The 19024-nt window shown below is 46.2% G+C and overlaps 1 protein-coding gene across 2 annotated transcripts in view; it reads right to left on the bottom strand.

Moving 5' to 3' along the window:
- Window positions 1-19024, bottom strand: part of ARHGAP17 (Rho GTPase activating protein 17) — a 77815-nt gene that overhangs the window by 17088 nt on the left and 41703 nt on the right. For both annotated transcript variants that reach the window (XM_037508074.2, XM_054693789.1), the window contains exons 7-16: window positions 16417-16528; window positions 15350-15418; window positions 15109-15190; window positions 10655-10782; window positions 9131-9242; window positions 8560-8641; window positions 6263-6343; window positions 4415-4528; window positions 2097-2188; window positions 475-631 (exon numbers count right to left, since the gene is read on the bottom strand). In XM_037508074.2, coding sequence (XP_037363971.2) covers window positions 475-631; window positions 2097-2188; window positions 4415-4528; window positions 6263-6343; window positions 8560-8641; window positions 9131-9242; window positions 10655-10782; window positions 15109-15190; window positions 15350-15418; window positions 16417-16528 — 1029 coding nt within the window. The remainder of the gene's footprint in view (window positions 1-474; window positions 632-2096; window positions 2189-4414; window positions 4529-6262; window positions 6344-8559; window positions 8642-9130; window positions 9243-10654; window positions 10783-15108; window positions 15191-15349; window positions 15419-16416; window positions 16529-19024) is intronic.

The following is a 19024-nucleotide window of genomic DNA, read 5'->3' as shown; positions in this document are numbered from 1 at the left end:
CAAACATCAGTTCAATGGTTGGCTTCCACTGAGGGGCCAAGTTATACCAAATACCAAATCGCACAACTCACCAAGAGGTGGGTTGCTCTCACTTTCAGCTCTGGACACAAGTCCATAGGATATAACTCATTTCCCCTTTTCTTTCTCCCCCGCCCCCAATTAAGTACACTCAGAGGAAACTGCTGTGTGTGTGATGCTCTTCCACGGCAGGGCTTTTCACAGACCATCAAGCAAGGCTTGAATGCACAGGGTGGGAGTGGGAACTGGCAAGCTACATACCTACTTTACGGTCAGATAACTGTTTGGAATGAGCTAGAGCAGACTTCCTGAAACTATGTGGACTCCCCCAACCGTGGGTGTGCTGGGCCACGCTCATCCTGCAGGGACACTGAGGCAGTACCAGATACTGAGGGGTTAACAACTCTTCTACATGGTATCTGCTGTGGCTCTGAAAGAGAACAGCCCTGAACACACCTCTCTTTCTTCACCAAGTCCCCTTCCATCACTGCCATGCTGGCCGGCCGCTTCCTCTCCAGGGTCCCCGAGTCAGAGTCATTTCCAGTGTGGGGTGAGTGATTGGAATTTGGGGTGGCAAGAGGTACGAATGCTTCTGATACATTAAATTCCACCTCTGTAAGAAGAAACACAGACACACATGACACACACAGCACAGGGGCTGAGGGAGCTTTACGCTGCTACTGAATGGGAGTCTCCTTCTTCGGTCCACAAGGCCCCACTCGGCCACGAGCAGAAGCCTGGGGTGCTCTTGCCTTCCTATTGGACCAAGGGAGGGGAAATAAGAAAATTGGAAGTAGGGGTGGGATAGGACGCAGAAGTTACACAATTCCTCTGTGTTCTTTTTTGTTAAAAAAAAAGAAATCATGGGCCTCCCTGGTGGTGCAGCGGTTGAGCGCTGGGTTGCGAAGCTGCCTGCAGCCTCTGCAGCGCTGGTTCGATTCCCGGCTGCTCCCCGGCCACCGGAGGAGGGTCCCACATGGCGCGCAGACCTCTCCTGCTGCCCGCTGCTCCCCTCAGCAGTGTACTACGGTCCTTCTGCCTGCTCTGCTCCCCGCTCTGGTGAATTCTCTCACCCTCCCACGCTTCTGACTGTACCCAGTGCTTGTATATATAAATAAATAAATCTTTAAAAAAAAAAAAAAGAAATCATGGAATACAGAAGAGAAAATGAGCATGGATTACTCACCTGTCAAATAAAAAAGCTATTTACAGTTTGATATAAAAAAAGAAATAAAAGGCAACATCAACTCTACTGTTTATAGCAGTTTTTGCGAGATGGGTTTTCTCAAAGGAATCCTAGGCAGAGCGCCAATATTCATAGATCCCTCGCAGGTGTACTGAGTAGTCTGCGTGAAGGAGGGCCAATGACTCTGGACAACAGGATCCGGTGCCCCTGGGCTGTGACGCTCACACTCTGGCAGACGTGACAGCCGCGCTTCTCTGGGCAAAGTGGGGGTGGGAGGTCCAGACTCCCGACCCCACCCCCGACCAGCACGCCCAAAGGGGCCAGCACTGCCACACACGCGGCTTGAAAACCTAGCACCTGCGGGATGAAACCCTAATTCTCAGACCTTCACACACTAGCCCCAACCTTATTTTTGCATGAATCTAACTATCTCCCTAGAAGAAAAAGAAGCCAGTGGGAACCTCCTGCATGTGCAGCGCCACCTCTTCTATGAAGTGCCCCTCTTTGTGTCCAACACTTGAGTTTGTCACATCATCCCCAGTCGCCCAGCCTTCTGACCGGCCACTATCACGGGGCATGTGGCCTTTTCCAGCAGCTGCGCTCCTCCAGGAACAAACAGTAGGTCTTGCTAGCAAGCATGCAGCACCTCCAGGGTATTTAATGCACACTGGCTGAGAGGATGATGCCAGTGTGAAGTGACATGAAGTACAACACAAGCTAACATGCCATTATGTCAAAAACATGAGTGCACACAGTCTGGGAAAAAACGTGAAAAAGTGAAACCAATTACAGAACCATGAAGAAACTCCTGATGTATTTTCTTCTTTGAAACGATGTTTGATACTATGAGACGATTAGCTCTGGCAGTCAATGAAATTGAAGAGGTAATTACCTTCAGGGAAGAACCAGTCCGCGTGCTGAATGATGGGCTCGATTACAGCCACCACGTGGACAGATGTGGCTGCTGCCATCTCGGCCAGCGTCCTGCAAAGGAAGGTCACAGAGATGAAGCGCCTCCCCCAGGTGGCCCCGGTGTCTACAGGCCGTGTCAAGGCCATTCAATTATTTTGAAAAGATAAAATAAGTTCAAATTCAAAGACTAAGGCCCTAAGGCCCTGGCCTATGAGTGTAGCAGTGACCACTCAGAGAAAAAGAGCCCACAGTGACGAGAGCGGGAGAGCGAGGGCCGGACACTGTGGTCAGGACGCTGGCTGTAAACTGGTCCGGAACGCGTGACCCATGGTAATTACCATCTTAGGACTCAAGATCGCCAAAAAACCATTTGCCACTAATGTACCCAGGAGTGATTCCATGTGTCTCCTGCCCTATCAGGAAACCTGCACCCCCACATTTAACATGAACACGGTTGTCACATATGTGGACTGGTCCCAAGATGAGTGTCAGGCGTCGCAAGGGTCTGAATGTCAAAGCTCACAAGGAAGAAAACAAGTAGGAATCATCCCCCTGGCTGTTGCTCAGAGCACCTCAGAAGCAGCCACAGAGGCCTACATTCACCCAGCTTCCACCACACTTCGGAGTTTAATTTTTACAACCTACAACCTGGGGACTGTCATGATGCTAACTCCATAAACGAGGACACAGGATTCCTAAGACCCTAGATCCCAGGTCTCACTACTTCAAACCCACCTCCTCTTTATTTTCATTCTGCCATTCCCACTGGGAGGAATCTTTTCACCCCAATTCCCCAACCAAGGTTCTAGCTCCTTTCAAATTCCAGCTTAAAATGCAAGCTCGGCCTGCAAATCTCCCTCCTCACCCTTCCTCCCAAGTGGATTCTGAAAGTACTACAAGCCTGAGCACCGGTGTGGACTGGTGAGGACCTGTTCATGCATATTCTTGGTCAATTTTGCTTTTTAACAAGGCACTACTTGTTTATCTACTGATTCTTTTTATATATTCTGGATCTTTTCTTGGGAGCTTTCTATTTCTAATTCTACTAATCAAATTTATTTGATTGCTAAATTTATTTCTTGCACTACTTTTACATCTACAAAAGTATTCCCTATTCCAAAAGCTAACAAATATTTACTTGCCATATCTATGTCATTACTTTTTATATGTAACTCTTTAGTCTACGTGGAAATTAGATGCTATGAAACAGACATATGTAATTAACTTTGTAGATGCAGTATCTTTCATTTTTCTTTATGACACTGGATCTGTTTAAATAATCTTACACTTTCTGAAACGAGATTGGGCATACACAAGTCAATGACTGAAGAGAAGTCACCGCATGTTTTAGTGGGACGTCAGGCACTAAGCGGCAGTGATGGGAGGCAGGGCGTGAAGGGCACAGGCTCCGTAGCCAGCGCCTGGGCGCCACGACCTCCCTGTGTGTCAGGCTAAGCGGCAGTGATGGGAGGCAGGGGGTGAAGGGCACAGGCTCCGTAGCCAGCACCTGGGCGCCACGACCTCCCTGTGTGCAACGTGAAGCAAGTTACTTGTCCTCTCTAAGCCTCGTCTGTGAGACCTCACCTATAAAAATGAGGAAATAGCACCTATACTTCACAAAGTTATTTATATGAGGATGAAATGAGATAATCATATTGCTACCAACAGAGTGAACATTAACACTAGTGATTTCCTAGAAGCTCCCCGGGATCTCTCTGATCTCCTTCCTCTATTCAATGCACATTCTCAATGCCAACAAGGGTCTTCCTAAATGCAACTTGATCAAGTCATTTTTCTGCTCAGAAACTAAGTTTCCAAGCATCTCTGCAAGATATACACGGTCCTTCATGACCTGGCTCTGCCTGCCAGCCACAGTCTCACAGCCTCCGTGGTCAAGTTCTAGGAGACCAGGCCATCCCTGGAAACAAGCCCACAATGTCTTCGTTTGCTCAGGTCCCATCACATTCATCAAGGTACAGCTTGAGTGCCACTTCCAAGCCTGGATTATGTCCTTTCAGCAAGTATTGTCACCCTCATTCTCTGTAATGTCTATGACATCACTGCCATGTAGGCAGACATGTGTGGTGCTTTCGCTGCACTGCTGCTGTGTGACCAGCACCTGGGACAGAACCCAGCCTCACAGTGGTGTTCGAGAATGTGGGCTAAATGGCAAGATCACTGCAGAGCACTCTGAAGTGCATATTACCCCAGATTGAGCATCTTGAGTTATGTTTCTATTTTTCCCATCAGGTGGAAAGAAGAAATTGAAATGACACATTATGGTAAAAGATCACTTACCCTTCATTTTTGGCCCATAACAAATTAGGGCCCAACACGATTGCAATGTTGCTGGGAGTCATTTTATTAACGTCGCTCGTCTGAGCAAGCTTTGCGAGGAACTTGATTAAATACCTATGGGATAAAGACAAGGGGGGGAAGCATTGACTCTGAAGTGACTGCAGGAATGTTGTCATCATGCCTAGTGCTCAGTCCCAGCTGCTACCTGCAGCGTTATTAAATCAGAATCTGATGCAGTATAAGCATTCCATAAATTTCATGTGCTCTTTTTTAAAGAAAACAGACTAATTTAGGACTAGCAAGAGGAAAACAAGTAAAATGTAAACCTCAATGATTCAATCTCTATTTGCTGTATATTTATAATCAATTTCTCCTTTATGCCCTATCTATTCTAGGTAATGTGAAAAACAGTGGGCCCAATATAGTTTTAGTGTAAGCAGAGTGTATGTTTACACATACACATATATGTGCACATATATGTGCCTATATTACATAAAGGTAACTGTATTTGAAAATGCTCTTTTTAATTATGAAATCATCCAATTTATCATAGATACACTCTCTGATGTACAAGTACAGGAAAAGATTAAGAACAATTTAACTATCAATAAGGGCCAGGTTAAAAAAGCTACTCCATATATATGTATGTGTGTGTGTGTGTGTGCATATATATATATATATATATATATATATATATATATATAGTGGAGTATTACAGTCATGAAAAGTTACGATGAAATGAAAAAAATTGCCAAGATGTATAGTAAACAAAAAAGGCAAGGAAGAGAATGTATACTATACTATTTTGTATAAAAAAGGGGGGGATGTAGGATCAAAAAAATGTACACACATATATGTGTATGTATTTGCTTGTACAGTCATGTGTTGCTTAATGATGGGGACATGTTCTGAGAAATGCCCACTAGGCAATTTCATCACTGTGCAAATGTCACAGGGTGTAGTCACACAAATGTAGATGATACAATCCACTATGTGCCCCATCTCCAGCGCATGGCCTGTTGGGACCACCACTGAATACTCAGCCCACTGCTGATGATCTTGAAAGATCACTAAGCAATGCCTGCCTGTACCAGTGGAACTCTTGCCAAGAGGCTGTTTGAGAAACTGAAAACACGTGTACCTCTCAGGAGAGGAACCAGGTAGCTGGGAGATAGGAACAGGATAGAGACTTTTCATTGAAGTCGCTTAAATTTCAAATCATGGGAATGTACTTCCTATTGATTAGTAGAAATTATAAAGAGTAAAATAAACAAAATAAAAGGTCAAATTCCAAAGTCTCGGGAACCATAATTCAGTCCCCACCGTACGACCACGACTATGTTAGGGATATCTGCAATTCCAGACTAAAGTGCTAAATGAAGCAGAAAAAGATACTGTAAGTATCAACCCAAACATGGGTCACGCTGATACCTGACGTGTTAAAAAGGTAATATATAATCTCCGTCTCCTGAAATCTTATTTAAGAGGATGATTTATGCTCTTTTTAAAATAAATTATGTGAAAGATATTACAGAAAGCACAACTACTGATTAGTTTTTGCCTTTTACAAATTGGGCCATTTAGTCTCCAAATCCAGCATACAGTCAGCCCAATTTTTCACGAGACTTTTTTCCCAATATCCGCAGGGCAAATGGGAAGGCTATTTACTAGGGCAGACATGAAGCTGAAGTCTCAGGTTCATCACGGCATCACACATCAACTCCCATTCCCAGCCACCCCAAATCCAAGCACACTATGCTAAATGGCCCCCGACTGGGGCAAAACCTTTCTTCACTCCAGATCACTGCTGCTTAGAGGATGGATCTTCAGAACGGCAGTCGCACATACCTAAAGTTAACAAAGTTTTGTGGTGGCAGCTTCTGACATGTTCTCCATAAATCTTGAAGCTTTTTGTCTTGATCCTGCACACTGAGAACAAAAAAGATACAATTCATAGCCAGTTGGTACAACGCATACTAATAATACTTGTGTACTGTGCTCCATTAACAGAGGGGCCTCCATCGACAGGGGAAAGCACAGGTGGAAAACAGCAAAGATTTTGGAAATAAACAGATTTGGAGTCAAATTCCAACTAATTATATGTGCAGTTAGTATATGGCCAAGATTTATTCCCTTGATCGCAAGACTGGGGTAAGAAGGTGGACTCTGGTAATAACAGTGAGGTTTTGTGCCATCAGTAAGGGGAGTCATCTCTGAGGCCAATGCTTGGCACACAGGACAAGATAACACCAAAAGCTCTGTCCAGAAAGTGGATAGTCATGCGTATCTTTGTGGAGCCCAGATCTTGTCCTAAGTGCAGCTCAGCCAGAGGTGAGCGGGCTGAGCCCCGACATCTAGACCCTGGTCTTTCCCTCCCCTCCACATATAGTCCAAAGGCTCTAGGCCAGGAACCTGGACTATGCACCTTGGGAATATACTCCCTATTTAAAAAACAATTAGTAAAACATATAGAGTAAACAAAATAAAAGGACATTTCTGCTATGAAGCGATTCCAGGAGCCTTCTGCTTCACAGTTTTAACGTGCAAACTTTCACAAGGGCCAGACCAGCACCTGCAGAGCGGGGTCAGCTCTGCCCGGCAGCAGGCAAGAGCATTACAAGTTGCTGATGCAACACATTCTCCACCCTGGACCAATCTGGAGAGTGACAATAGGGGTTACACATAATTACACTCAGGGACCATCCATGTGACACTGGGATGGGAGGGGGGCCTGTGCTGAAGTACAGAGTCAATACACGGACAGACAGACATCTTTCAAAAGCTTGTTTCCTTGTAGGGCTGAGTTTGTGAGCTGCAGAACAGAATGTGGAGCCTATGTAGCCTTCCATCAACTACCTAACAGAAGAAATCCCAGAACCCTCTCCTCCCTGACACTGATGGTAGGGCCCATTTATTCAGGCCCATAAGCATGATGCTTAAGGGGGCCGTACTGTGACCAAGGACACAACCATGACTAAGAACTGACTGGGACTTTGAAATCCTCTCCATCAACCAGGGACAGAGATTCTCATTTCAACACCACAGAGACAAGTTCAAAGGCAAATGGCTGGTTAGAGTGACGAGTCAAGGGATCAGAGTCACAGCCTCTTTGATGGGAATGGGTGACAGGGGCTGAAGGTGCGCATGGGGCAGGGATCTGTTCTTTGCCTTTGAGTGAGGACTCAGGCACCATGAGAGGAAATGAGTCAGAACTGTGAGGGGACAAGCTGACGAGGAGGAGGGGTGACAAAGAGACTATTTACAATAGCTAAAGCTATGGAAACAACCCAAATACCCAAAAACAGATGACTGGATCAAGAAGATGGGGTCCATGTATACAATGGAGTATTACTCAGCAATCAAAAAAGAGAAACTTCTAGGACTTTTTAAAGAAGCCTACACTGCTTAAAACTCTGAGAACAAAAATGTTATCATCACCATTTATTTCCACATGCATCAATATGCCTGTGTTACTATGCTGCATTAACACAAGTGCCTGTTAGTCCTAGGAGTAAGCTACTCCTAGTCACGCTGAAGCGGGGGGTGGAGGGGGGGACAAAGACCGTGGGGTCTGAATTCCAGCTTTGCCAATTGCTTGCTATTCCCTCGGCGTCAGATGTCTCGTCTGTAAAATGAAGACACCAGCTGCCTTTCATGTCACTGATTACGGGTTACAGAAGATAATAGGTGTAAAGGTCAGTACAGAACTTAGCTCAGTAAATACTAGGTAAGCGTTAACTATTATTAATAATAACACTAATACTAATGTTACTAGGACAATACGGCTCAAGAGGCCAACTGCCATTGGCTGGGATGGCACTTTCTCCCACATGAAAGGGGTTTATAATCAGCTGATTGGTGTGGGTATTGATGTGTGTACCACTATAAATTTTCCACCATACGAGTCACACAAATTTAAACCAATGCATGTGTGGTGACCTTCCTACACTGATAATTATAATATTCAATATTTGTATCTTAAGTTTAAGAGCCAGAGCAGTATTTGTTAACAAATAATTAATGAAATTAACAAATAATTTAAAAATTATGTTCATTTTATGATTCCTGAGAGCATAATGGTTTACACATGGGACACAGTATTAGATTACCTTTAACTTTTAAAATCCAATGTTCTTTAAACTTACCTTGCAACCTGTGTCCATTCTTCATACAGATTAAAAGTCATCAAAGGTTCAGGCAGTTCCCGCAAATAGGACTTTAAAGCACCTGAAATTATTACCGCTTTCTTTTAGTATGAAAAGGGCAAAGACTGGGAATCTTGGATCATATAGCTTGCAAATTGAAATAATCTCAATTACAGTCTTCCAAGATAGCGAGAACAATTCATGATTTGTGAAAGTAGTTAGAGAATGAAATTTCTGTCCTTGCAAAATATATTGAGATCATCAAAAATGAAATTAACTTCAAATCCATCTTCCTAATAGACGTAATTTATCCAGGTGGAGCTAGACTTTGGAGGTGGAAGAAAAAAAGAAAATAGAAGCACATCCCCAATATTTGGATTATATGTACATTCACCTTTACTTAATAATGAGAATCAAAAACAGGAATAAAAAAGACGTGTGTGCATACACATATATATAATTTTCCAGTTTTATCTGTTACTTAAAGCTAAAATTAAAATTGGATATTTAGCTAATGATTTGCTTGAGGTAGGTTCTCCCCCCACCTTAAGGTCCACTCCTTGGAGCTCACCTGCTACAGCGTGGGGGTCTGAATAGAATTCATCCAGGTGGGACGTAGAACAATCTAAAGCAGCTTTCAGTTTCTTTAACTTGGAGGCCCCAGCCCCAATTCGGAAAAGACCCTAAAGGAAAAGCCATTTGCATTAAGTTCAAATTGTGAGCCTTATGCGAGCAGCAGTCAAATTATGACGGAGCCCCGAGACATGCCCCCCCCCCACCTCCCGCTCACTCCAGCCAGCCTCGTCTGTGAGGTGGTCAGGGCGAATGACCAGGACAAGCATGGACCTTGGGCAATGACAGCCAAAAGCAACCCATGTTTAGTCAGTGCTACTTAACCTGTCCTGCTGCTAAAACACCCGTGCCTATCAGAAACCTATTTAAAAGCAATATTTTATATTTTTACAGGTGACTGCTATAGATTTTTGAAATTTAGAATTGTTTTTTAGTTGGAATCTTAAGAAAAACTGCTAGACTAGGCTGCTTGTCACTTTCACTGCCCTAAGTGGCACTTAGGGAGCAGAGAGAAACACATGAAGAGTCGACCAAGAGGCAGGACAGTGAGGACGCTGGGCCTGGAGTCAGAAGATGGGGTTTTATGCAAAATCAGTCAGGCGGGGTTTCTCAACATTTGGGGCTAGACAACTCCTTTTAGGGGGGCTTTCCTGTGTAGTGAAGGGTACTTGGTAGCATCCCTGGTCTCCACCTGCTAGGTGACAGAACACACTCCCTAAACTGTGACAGAAATGTCTCTAGATCTTGCCAAAGTCTCCTGAGGGGCAAAGAGTGGCCCTGGCAGGTGAAACACACATTTGTCGAGGCTGAAGCCTATAACCCCCGGAGCACATGCAACAGTGGAAACCCACTTCGCCTCAATAACCATAATTTAGGAGAAAAAAAAAAAAGTGGCCCTGACTGGGGAGCACTGATCTCAGATAGTAAAATTTAGGGTTACATTTTGGGGGCAGACACTGGAAGTTAACACAGGAGGGCTCCGGGGGTGGTTGTTGATCTGGGTACTGAGGACATGGTGGGTTCGGTTTGTGAAAGTCCTTCACTTAAAATATGCACATTTTTCAGTATGTATGTAATACAGAAAATAAAATACAAAGTACTAAAGAAGAAAAATAGAAAGACATGTTTCGATTCTGGCCAAGCCCCAGTGTGTGATTTCCATAGCCACACAGAGTTACCATCCCACTCTGCTTGATTCATGGGTGTTTTCTGGGTAAACATTCTGTGAAATAAAGTATGTAAGTGTCTCCTAAAAGTTGCTGAGTACTACACAAATGTGAGATTCAGTCAACAACTAAAGCTGATTAAACTCATTTTCACAAACTACAATCCAATTTAAAACAAAATAATCAAATGGGACTTAAAAAAGTCAGCATGCACTGCACAGAAAAAGGTGAATACGGTCTTGTGATGCTGGTCTCACCAGTAGCACCTCCAAAGGGTGGAACGCACAGTGCAGGCAGGTGACTGGCTGGGAAGGCCGGGTCTACACAGCACACATAGTGTGGACAGGTGCACTCACCTCCTCCTTCATGCCGGTCTCCAGGAGCAGCATGACGCAGGCTTCGATGGGGAGCGCAATCTCACGCCCGCTGCGCTTCAGGTGTTCTTCCAAAGGAGTCCCGAAGGCTGGCTTTTCTGCCCACTTATCTAGAGCAGCAAAGCCCCCAGTGAGACACCCAGCATCACCAAGCTATTTACTCCCAAACCACCAAAAGGAATTGTTTTTTTTTCTTTTTTAGCACACTGGAATTTGAGGCTTTGGGAAGAGGAGCAACATCTGCCCTATTTGCTTTCGTCCTCACCCTTCACTAGAGCATTGAAGACAGGCCTGCGCCAGGGTGTCACCTGCAGAACGAAGCCCTGAAGACACCCAGAGACGTCGGGTGGTTGCCCAGAAGCCCTGCCAGGCCTGCCGCCCCGCTTGGGCCCACTCACACTCCACAGCCCCAGCTACACCAGGAATTCACCTGAGCATCCTGTTTTCACTGACAAGAAATTTACTCTAGCCATGCAAAGCAGCATTGGCTTTTCTCTCAAAGAAGAAACAGCCTCCTTCAATGTGAAAAAGAAAAGAATTTCCTAAATTCTAAACACAAGCCAAGCACCCTCACACTAGAATGGAGATGGCCCAGTGACCGGGTGAGAGGTGCCACATCTCCATCACATGCAGCCTCATGCCCCAACAGGCCCAGGACATTCTGAGTAGGAGAGGACACACATTTGCAGCCCCCAAGCAGCTTCGGCAGCAAAGCAGTACCTTCAATCATTTCTAGGTCACGGGCGCTGCTTCATTCCACAAAAGGTTTGAGGCAGCTAAGTGAAATCCATACAATAAAGCAGTGACATAGAAACAAGAATTTAGAAGGTGGATGTATTAGATGAGGGGGAGAAGGGTCTGGTGGGCCAGGCTGCCTGCAGGGGCTGAGACCTGGCGCTGCCCGGGAGGCACACAGGAGCAAAGGGGGAAAACCAAAGGTGAAACCACCTCGGCATGGGAGGCTACTCCCTGCAGCACCAGGAAGGGCTCACACCCTTCCCAGGCTGTCAGCAGACAGCTGTCCATTAGCCACACTGCTACTAGAATCTTGGGCTCAAAGTAGGCAGTGTCTCTCGAGTGTGTGACACGCTGACTCACACACACGTGTAAGAGCAGATGCAGGGCTGTCTGCACAAAGGGGAAGGAAGAAAAGTGAAATGCCACAAATCCAGAGATCCGAGGACTGTGACAAGCTGAAAACAGAAGAGCAAGCGCGGCAGAGGCGGGAGACCAGGGCAGGAGGGGCAGTGGGCTGGGGGAGGCCTCCTGTCTCGGACCCTGGGGCCCTGGGCAGTGGAAATGGCATCCAGGACCTGGCCCTTCTCAGAGGCGGGTCTTACCTTGACTACTGTATTCCCTTTATCTGAAACAAGGATTTTCAGCATGGGCAGAAATGGCCCAAGACCCTTCCCCTGGGGCACATGGAAATCCCCCTTGGGAGTTCCGCCAGTGGCACCCGTTCCCCTCCACCACATGCTCTGCCCTGCAGGGGGAGAGCCAGGTGTTCTCCAAACCCTTGCTGGAACTTTCTAGTAAACAGTAAAGAATGTGCCCCACCTTGGTGTAACACTGGCAGTGGGTAGATGTGAGAATCAGGGCCCCGAGACAACTCCTGAGGCAACCCCACCCCAGCTGCTGGCCTCAAACAGCGGCCCTACTATGTGCCAGATACTGCAGCAGGCACGAAGTTCGGAGACTCCCCGCCCCGGTGATGAGAGCACTCAAACTGTGAGGGAGATACAAGGCACACGCGTGTGACACGTAATTAACAAGACATGGTCGCTGAGTCATGGCAGAGAGATGGTACGGGCGGTGTAGACAAGGGTCACAAATGCCTTTGTGCCCGGGGCTGGATCAGCACCACAGGGGCTGTCAGCCAGGGGCCTGTGGTCTGAGAGAGGCAGCAGCTGCAACTCGTGCCAGACCCACACGGCCACACAGGAAGCCAGCCAGGCTCTGAACTTCCAAGAGAAGCCAGAAATTAGGACTGTTATGTGAAAGAGTTTGGTGTTTAAATGATGGCAAGTCATTTTAAAAAATCTTTCTTAATGAGGTATGTTTGTGACTTGCAGTGTAGACCTTAAATGCTGGAGCAGCTCAGCAGACAAGGGTTCACTGGCTTCAGCTATCTGAGAAGGCTCCTCAAATGAGGGGAGCATGGGGGGGTCTCACAACGGAAGCGGGTTACACAGACACAGAAGGCAGGCTGAGAAGAGCCCAGGGAGCTTGAGTCTGGGAAGTTACGTTTCATTCCATGGCTCGCGCATGAGGTGACGAGGACACGGACAAGAGCCGGGCGGGGAGGAAGGTGCAGTGGACGGGAAGTGTGGGGACCCTGGTGACGGAGTACGAGGAGGCAGGAAAGAGGGCGCCAGGGTTTCTCCAACCTGGAGCATCTGGAAAGGGAGAAAAGTACAAGCAGGCAGAGAAATCTATTTGTGAGATACGATGAGCTTAAGGGGCCTGAGGTTCAGGTGGCCGCGAGGATGAAGCTGCAGCTGAGAACTGACGGGGTCAACATGAGGCCTTTCAGGGGACAGGGGGTGCCGGGGGGAGGAAGAGAGAGGAGCCAGGACTGGGCCTCGGAGAAGGCTGACTCCAGGGGTAGGGGCGCAGGTGGAAAACAGAGCCCTACATCAAAGGCCACGATCAAGCAGAATGTGGGGATTTCCCACAGATGAGCCGGTGGGCTGACAGGACGAGGGCCCGAGGATGGCGGTGCTTCTTTCTAACAGCAGAGCCACTGGAAGGAGAACGCAGACTTCAAAGTGTTGAGTGGAAAGTGATGAAAAAGTGGAGGCCACCTGAGGAAAGAGACATTCACAGGATCTGCCAGAAAAGTGACAGAGGAAGCAGCCAGTGGGGGCTGTGCCGAGGAGGACCAGACACCGAGTGTGCGGTCAGGGTGGGCCAGGTCGCGGGGGCAGCGGGTCACGCTGGGCTGCCGCTGTTACGGTACAGACACGCTGCTGAGTCTAACAGAGATAAGGAGAAAAGGAAGACGGGGTGGAGGTAGACACGAGGACAGGCAGAAGTGGAAGGGACAGGTTCCAAGGCTCGGTGCCGGCAGCAGCTCACAGAGAAAGAATGATAGAGTCCATTTACCTCCCTGGCTGCGTCCCATGACTTTCTGACATGAGTCTCTAGAAAAAGCAGCCTTGGAGAAAAAACCAGAATTGGAAGGACAAAGCAAAGAGGACAGCACAAGAAAGCCTCTTTTCTCCTCGCGTGCCCGTGAGGCAGTCCTTCCCAGCCAGACTTCAGGCCAAGATGCCGATGGGCAGGAGCTCGTCCTATGCGGCGCATAGCAGGCATCCACTAAATGCCAGCTCTCGGTGCTCTGAACACCCCAGCTCTCGGTGCTCTGAACACCCCAGCAAGAGCCTGCCCTGTCAAGGCTGAACCTTTGTGTCGTGACCCCGCCCGCCATCAACCAGGAAACTAGATCACGAGGGCAGGTGGGCAGCTCGTCCTAGAAAGAATGGGCCAGCAAATCGGACACTGCACTTGAGGTTGCTGAAGACCTGGCAGGTGATCAAACAAGAGAGAACTTTCTAATTCCATACTCCAAAAACTCAGGCACCAAGCCAGAACCTACTGGGCTTTCCTAAAATTCAGCGGAGAAAGTGGCATTCCCAAGGGGGCAGTGTGCACGTCCACAGCACACATACCCCCTTGCTCTTGCTCTCTCACCACCTCGGGGTTATCACACTCAGCACCTGGCTGGGTTTTCTTTCAGCGCAAGACAATGGTTCTGCAGGGGGACCCAAACTCCAAAAGCAGGTCTACGGTACAAGCCAAATAACAGAGCCAAAGACGACAGAGGGGTTTCAGCCCCCACAAAGTTTACTGCTCTCTGATGATAAATCAGAGAATTAGAATCAAATGTTTCAATATTCCATTAAGACTAGACATCAGAGGAAAATTCAGCCCACTGGTAAAGTGTGGGTAATATCAGCAATGTGCTGGAATAGAGAGGGGAGATCTGGAAGAAGTGGTCACAGTCTGACTATCGATCACAACAAATAAATGCCTGATGATGGGGTATCAAGTACTTGCTTCTCAATTCCTTTTGGAAAGTCCAAAATATCTTCCCTAAAACGGCTGTTCTTGGAGGCACAAGGGGAGAATAAGCCCTGTGGCTTATTTTAGAAAAAGATAATTAGAGGCTAGGATTTTTCAAGCCTATTTAGAAGAGAGAAAAAACAGAGCTACTCCCCCAAAGATATCTGAAGATTTCAGAAGAAATTAAAACATCGCATTAGTATGTTAATTTGGGTTTGGAAGGAACTAAAGAATGCAGCAAGGAAAGATGAAATTATGCTGAGAAGTAGTACCCTCCTAAGCAGAGAGGCATGCAAAGGGGTCAGGGCGAAGAACAGAGGCAGAGTGGCAGAGGCGAGAAGAGGCACCAGCCGGCACACAGGTTACATTACCTTGATGGGCTCGCATTTCGGGAAGGGCCTTTTCTAAGACTGCTAATGCTTTTCTATGGTAATCTGCTTGGGCTTCTAATAACTGAGAACAGACCCACATTCAAAAACAAAAGTAACGTTAGCATCAGATGGACACACACACAATGGCTGAGCAAAACCAAAAAATGAAATCTTTGCCAAAAAAGCTAAAATGTCTCAATTTTTACAATGCTTTGACATGTTGTCAAGTCAAAGAACTTACCGTCACAAAGAATTTGCCATACTCCCCTTCTTTGGCCATGAAGTTGTACATGTCTGCTGCAAGCTGATCCTGGGTGTGTGGAAGAGAAGATATGTCTAAGAACATGGCCCCTGAGAATTACATCTCCATGAGCTTTTAGAGCAAAATGTGATGGTGACAGATTAAATGTCCATCAATTCACTGGTAAAATCATATTCTGGGCCAACAAAACGAATATGCAAGTTCATTATGGATTCACATGGGAAGACTGCCAAGGTATATTGGCAATACATCTTTTTAAGAACAGAGCACCACTTGACATGCTACCATCTGGGTCAAAAAGGGAGTATGAAATAAGTTATATTTTCATTGCCCTGTTTGTATAAAAATACCTTGAAAGCAAAAACACAAAATCAGTAGCAGTGGTTACCTGTTGGGACAGTGGGAATTAAGCAGGAGGAGGATAAGTGTGGACTTTACTGCATGGTGCTTTATACTTTTGCTATGTGAACTGGTATCAATGAAGTACTTATAGAAAAGGTTTTTTAAAAAGTGACAGATCAGGCAATTATAGATATGTAAAGATACGCAGACCACCTTCTGTTTTTGACATGAAAGGACAGAAACGAACATGAAGTCCCTCTCACTTATGAAAAAAATCTGGAAATGCTAGTTAGGAGTAACAAACATGCTTTCAGAATAACTGGGAAAGCAAGTAAGTAAATTCCTGGAGTCCACCACACCTTACTCTAAGAGAGAAAAGTGGGGGTGTGGGGGGGGGGCAGGGAAGCAGAGCCTGAGTGGAAGCCTGGGATACCCTGGGGCACTCAGGCATTTTTGCCATGTTTTAAAATCTATTATACTTGAATTTTTTTTAAATGTTTCATTCTGGTTATAAGCTAATGTAGTCTTAGAAAAAAAATAAAACCCACCTTTAGTGTCATTTGACCCGCTGTCAAATCAAATCTTGTACAGTGATAGGAATTATGTAGACCATTATAAATAATTTACAAAATTTGACTTTACAGTCATCATTTGCAAAACCAAGCTATCAATGCAAATACACATCTATTAGGGAACTCTTGTACCTTGCACTGTTCTACTTTATTTCCAGCTTCATCCATCTCTTCCTTTAGTGTATCTATTTTTGATGGGAGCCCCTGAAAGTTGGTTCCTGAAGATTTGTGGGCCTGGTTCCACCTGCAAAACACGGGGGAGGGCCAGTATCTGAGAACCAGCTGTGCATAGTCAACCTTGAGGAGTCCTGGACCTAGAGGAGATGGACTCCTTTCCCCAGGTGGACTCTACCTGGGTGGGTATGACTTCAGACACCTGCTTCCTGCGAGTTTTTCCTCTGAGGAAGGAAGGACACAAGAGGCATTAGTTGCCGCCACTCAGGACTCTCATAGTGCTGGGAGCACCTATCTGCTGAGCACAATCAACCACATCTTGTCTCACATGCTCTCCACTGCTAAAATCAATCCATGAAATCCCCTTCCTGTAGTGTCTGATCATGGAATCCTTGTTAAGAGCCATCCCTTGCTTCCCTGCTTTGATCTAGAATAAAATCAAATCCTGTGCCTCGGAGTTAGTCCCTGACCCTGAGGACCCCTTATGACCCTTCCTGCTTCCTTCCTGACCTGTAATTACTACCAGCAAGAAAAAGTCAGAGCTGCAGCCATGCAGGTAGCAATCAATAGTTATATATGTGCATTAAGCAGTAAAAACACTTGTAAGAACCAATATTCTAAAGACAATATCTACAGCAAATCTGAAACATAATGAGGAATATTTACATTCCCTTTTGAGTGAGTCAAAGGATGGGTGTGGGGGATCATACTGTAGCAATCACAGAGGGAATCCCTGGGGTACTACTCTAAAACATTTTCTGTTTCCATGTGTTCTTTGACCTACCTGAATAAGGCATGTCTGCCATTGTGTAGTTACAACACTGTAGCTTTAAACATGGGTATCATAGAGATGCAGCATGAAAGCCCTGGGCAGCAACTTTGCAAGCTCCCTGACTGCTGCATTGCCCCCAATGCTCTATCTGCCCTGATCCATGTCCTGTAGCAAGGCGCTCTTGCAGAACAGCTTCAGCATGCCCGCCAAGGCAATACTGGCGATGCTGTGTAGCAGACAGAATGTGACTTTGGAGTCTGACATGCTCAAGTGTGAAGATGGGCTCTGCCTTCACTAGCAGTGGGACCTTGTGCAATAACTTCTCTGCACCTCAGCTGGCCCACCTGGAAAACTAAGGTAACACCTGCTTGCCTTGCAGAACTGTCATAAGAGTAGAGTGAGTGAGTGAGTGAGTGAGTGAGTGAGTGAGTGAGTGAGTGAGAGAGGTGTGTGTGTGTGTGGCCTGCAGCACGTGTGCATATAATGTCTGACAGATAAGGGACTCCTACTTAATGTTAGCAATTACCATTTTCCTCCAGGGAAAAGTCACAGGAATAAGTAAAAGTAAAGAAACAGTCAACTGTCTCAGTTTCTCCAGTGCCTACTTTGAGTATTGAAGTGAATGAGACCAGTAATGCAGGATGGAGTTGCAACGCAGAAACCTCCAGGGGTGCAGGCACTGCAGATATAAAACCCCAGGCAGGCAGGCTCACTATCCGCCAGCATGCGTGGCCTTGCTTAAGTAGCCATTAGAACACTCTTCCTTGCGCTGAGCAAAAACCAAACCTCAAGGTGGCCTCTACTCCCTGGCCTTGGTCCTTGCTCAGAAGAGCTAATCACAGGGTACATGTAATCAGGAGACGTTAGACTCTGTAGTCAGAATCATACCCTGCCATTTGCTCTCTCTAAGGCATGAAGCAAGTCCTGTGGCCACTTTATAGAGTTTCCTCTCTTATCTGTAAAGCAAGTCTCCTCTCAAAAGTGAGGGATGTTACATCACCTCCTGAGCCCTGTGCCCCCTCCAGTTCTCACTCAAGGGCTGCTGCATTTGGTATCCAGCACTTGTGCACAGTGAGCACCCAAATGCTATCTGTTGAAATCAAGCATGAGCTTGTTTCGTGACTAGGGTTTGCTGAGCAAATCCGATGAGCTGACCCAACTTGTATGTAGCTGGATGCGTGACATGTGCCAATAAGTGGTGGTAACCATCACCTCGCCATACATTTATTGCTAGATGTCCCTCCTATCAGCTCAACATTACTTAAATCAGAACACGTCTTAATAATTGGTTTGTATATTTGATGGAGTGGTGTTTCTTTTTTACCCCAGAAATCAGTGCTGCATCAATGGCCTCTTGAAAACAAGGAAATGCAGGATTTTCATAGATTTTCTAAATCTGCAAGGTAGTCAGTAAATGATAGCTGCATCTCCCTGTATTTGACAAACACATACTCATATCTACTTCACAGAACTACAATGAGGATTAAAAGAGCTAACAAAGCAGGGATCAACAAAGCTGCCTGTCTTTGTAAATAAAGTTTTATTGGCACACAGGCATGTCCATTCATTATGCAGTTTCTGCGGCTTTCCTGCCAGCACAGCTGAGTTGAATGGTTGCAGTGGGTTGCAGAGATGAACATACTGACAAACTGGCCCTTAACAGACAAAGTCTGTCAGCCCTTGTGACCAAGTAGAAGAAAGGGCTAGCCAATGCCGACTGCCTCCCTATTCCCAACTCTCATACAACCAAGGAGAAAGCCACTTTAGGTCACTGATACAAATGCCCTTGAGGGT

This window comes from Talpa occidentalis, unplaced genomic scaffold (genome assembly GCF_014898055.3).
Source record: "Talpa occidentalis isolate TD23 unplaced genomic scaffold, MPIMG_talOcc4v2.1 talOcc4.12, whole genome shotgun sequence".
In the NCBI taxonomy this organism is placed as follows: domain Eukaryota; kingdom Metazoa; phylum Chordata; class Mammalia; order Eulipotyphla; family Talpidae; genus Talpa; species Talpa occidentalis.
This window is presented reverse-complemented; position numbering and strand designations above follow the sequence as displayed.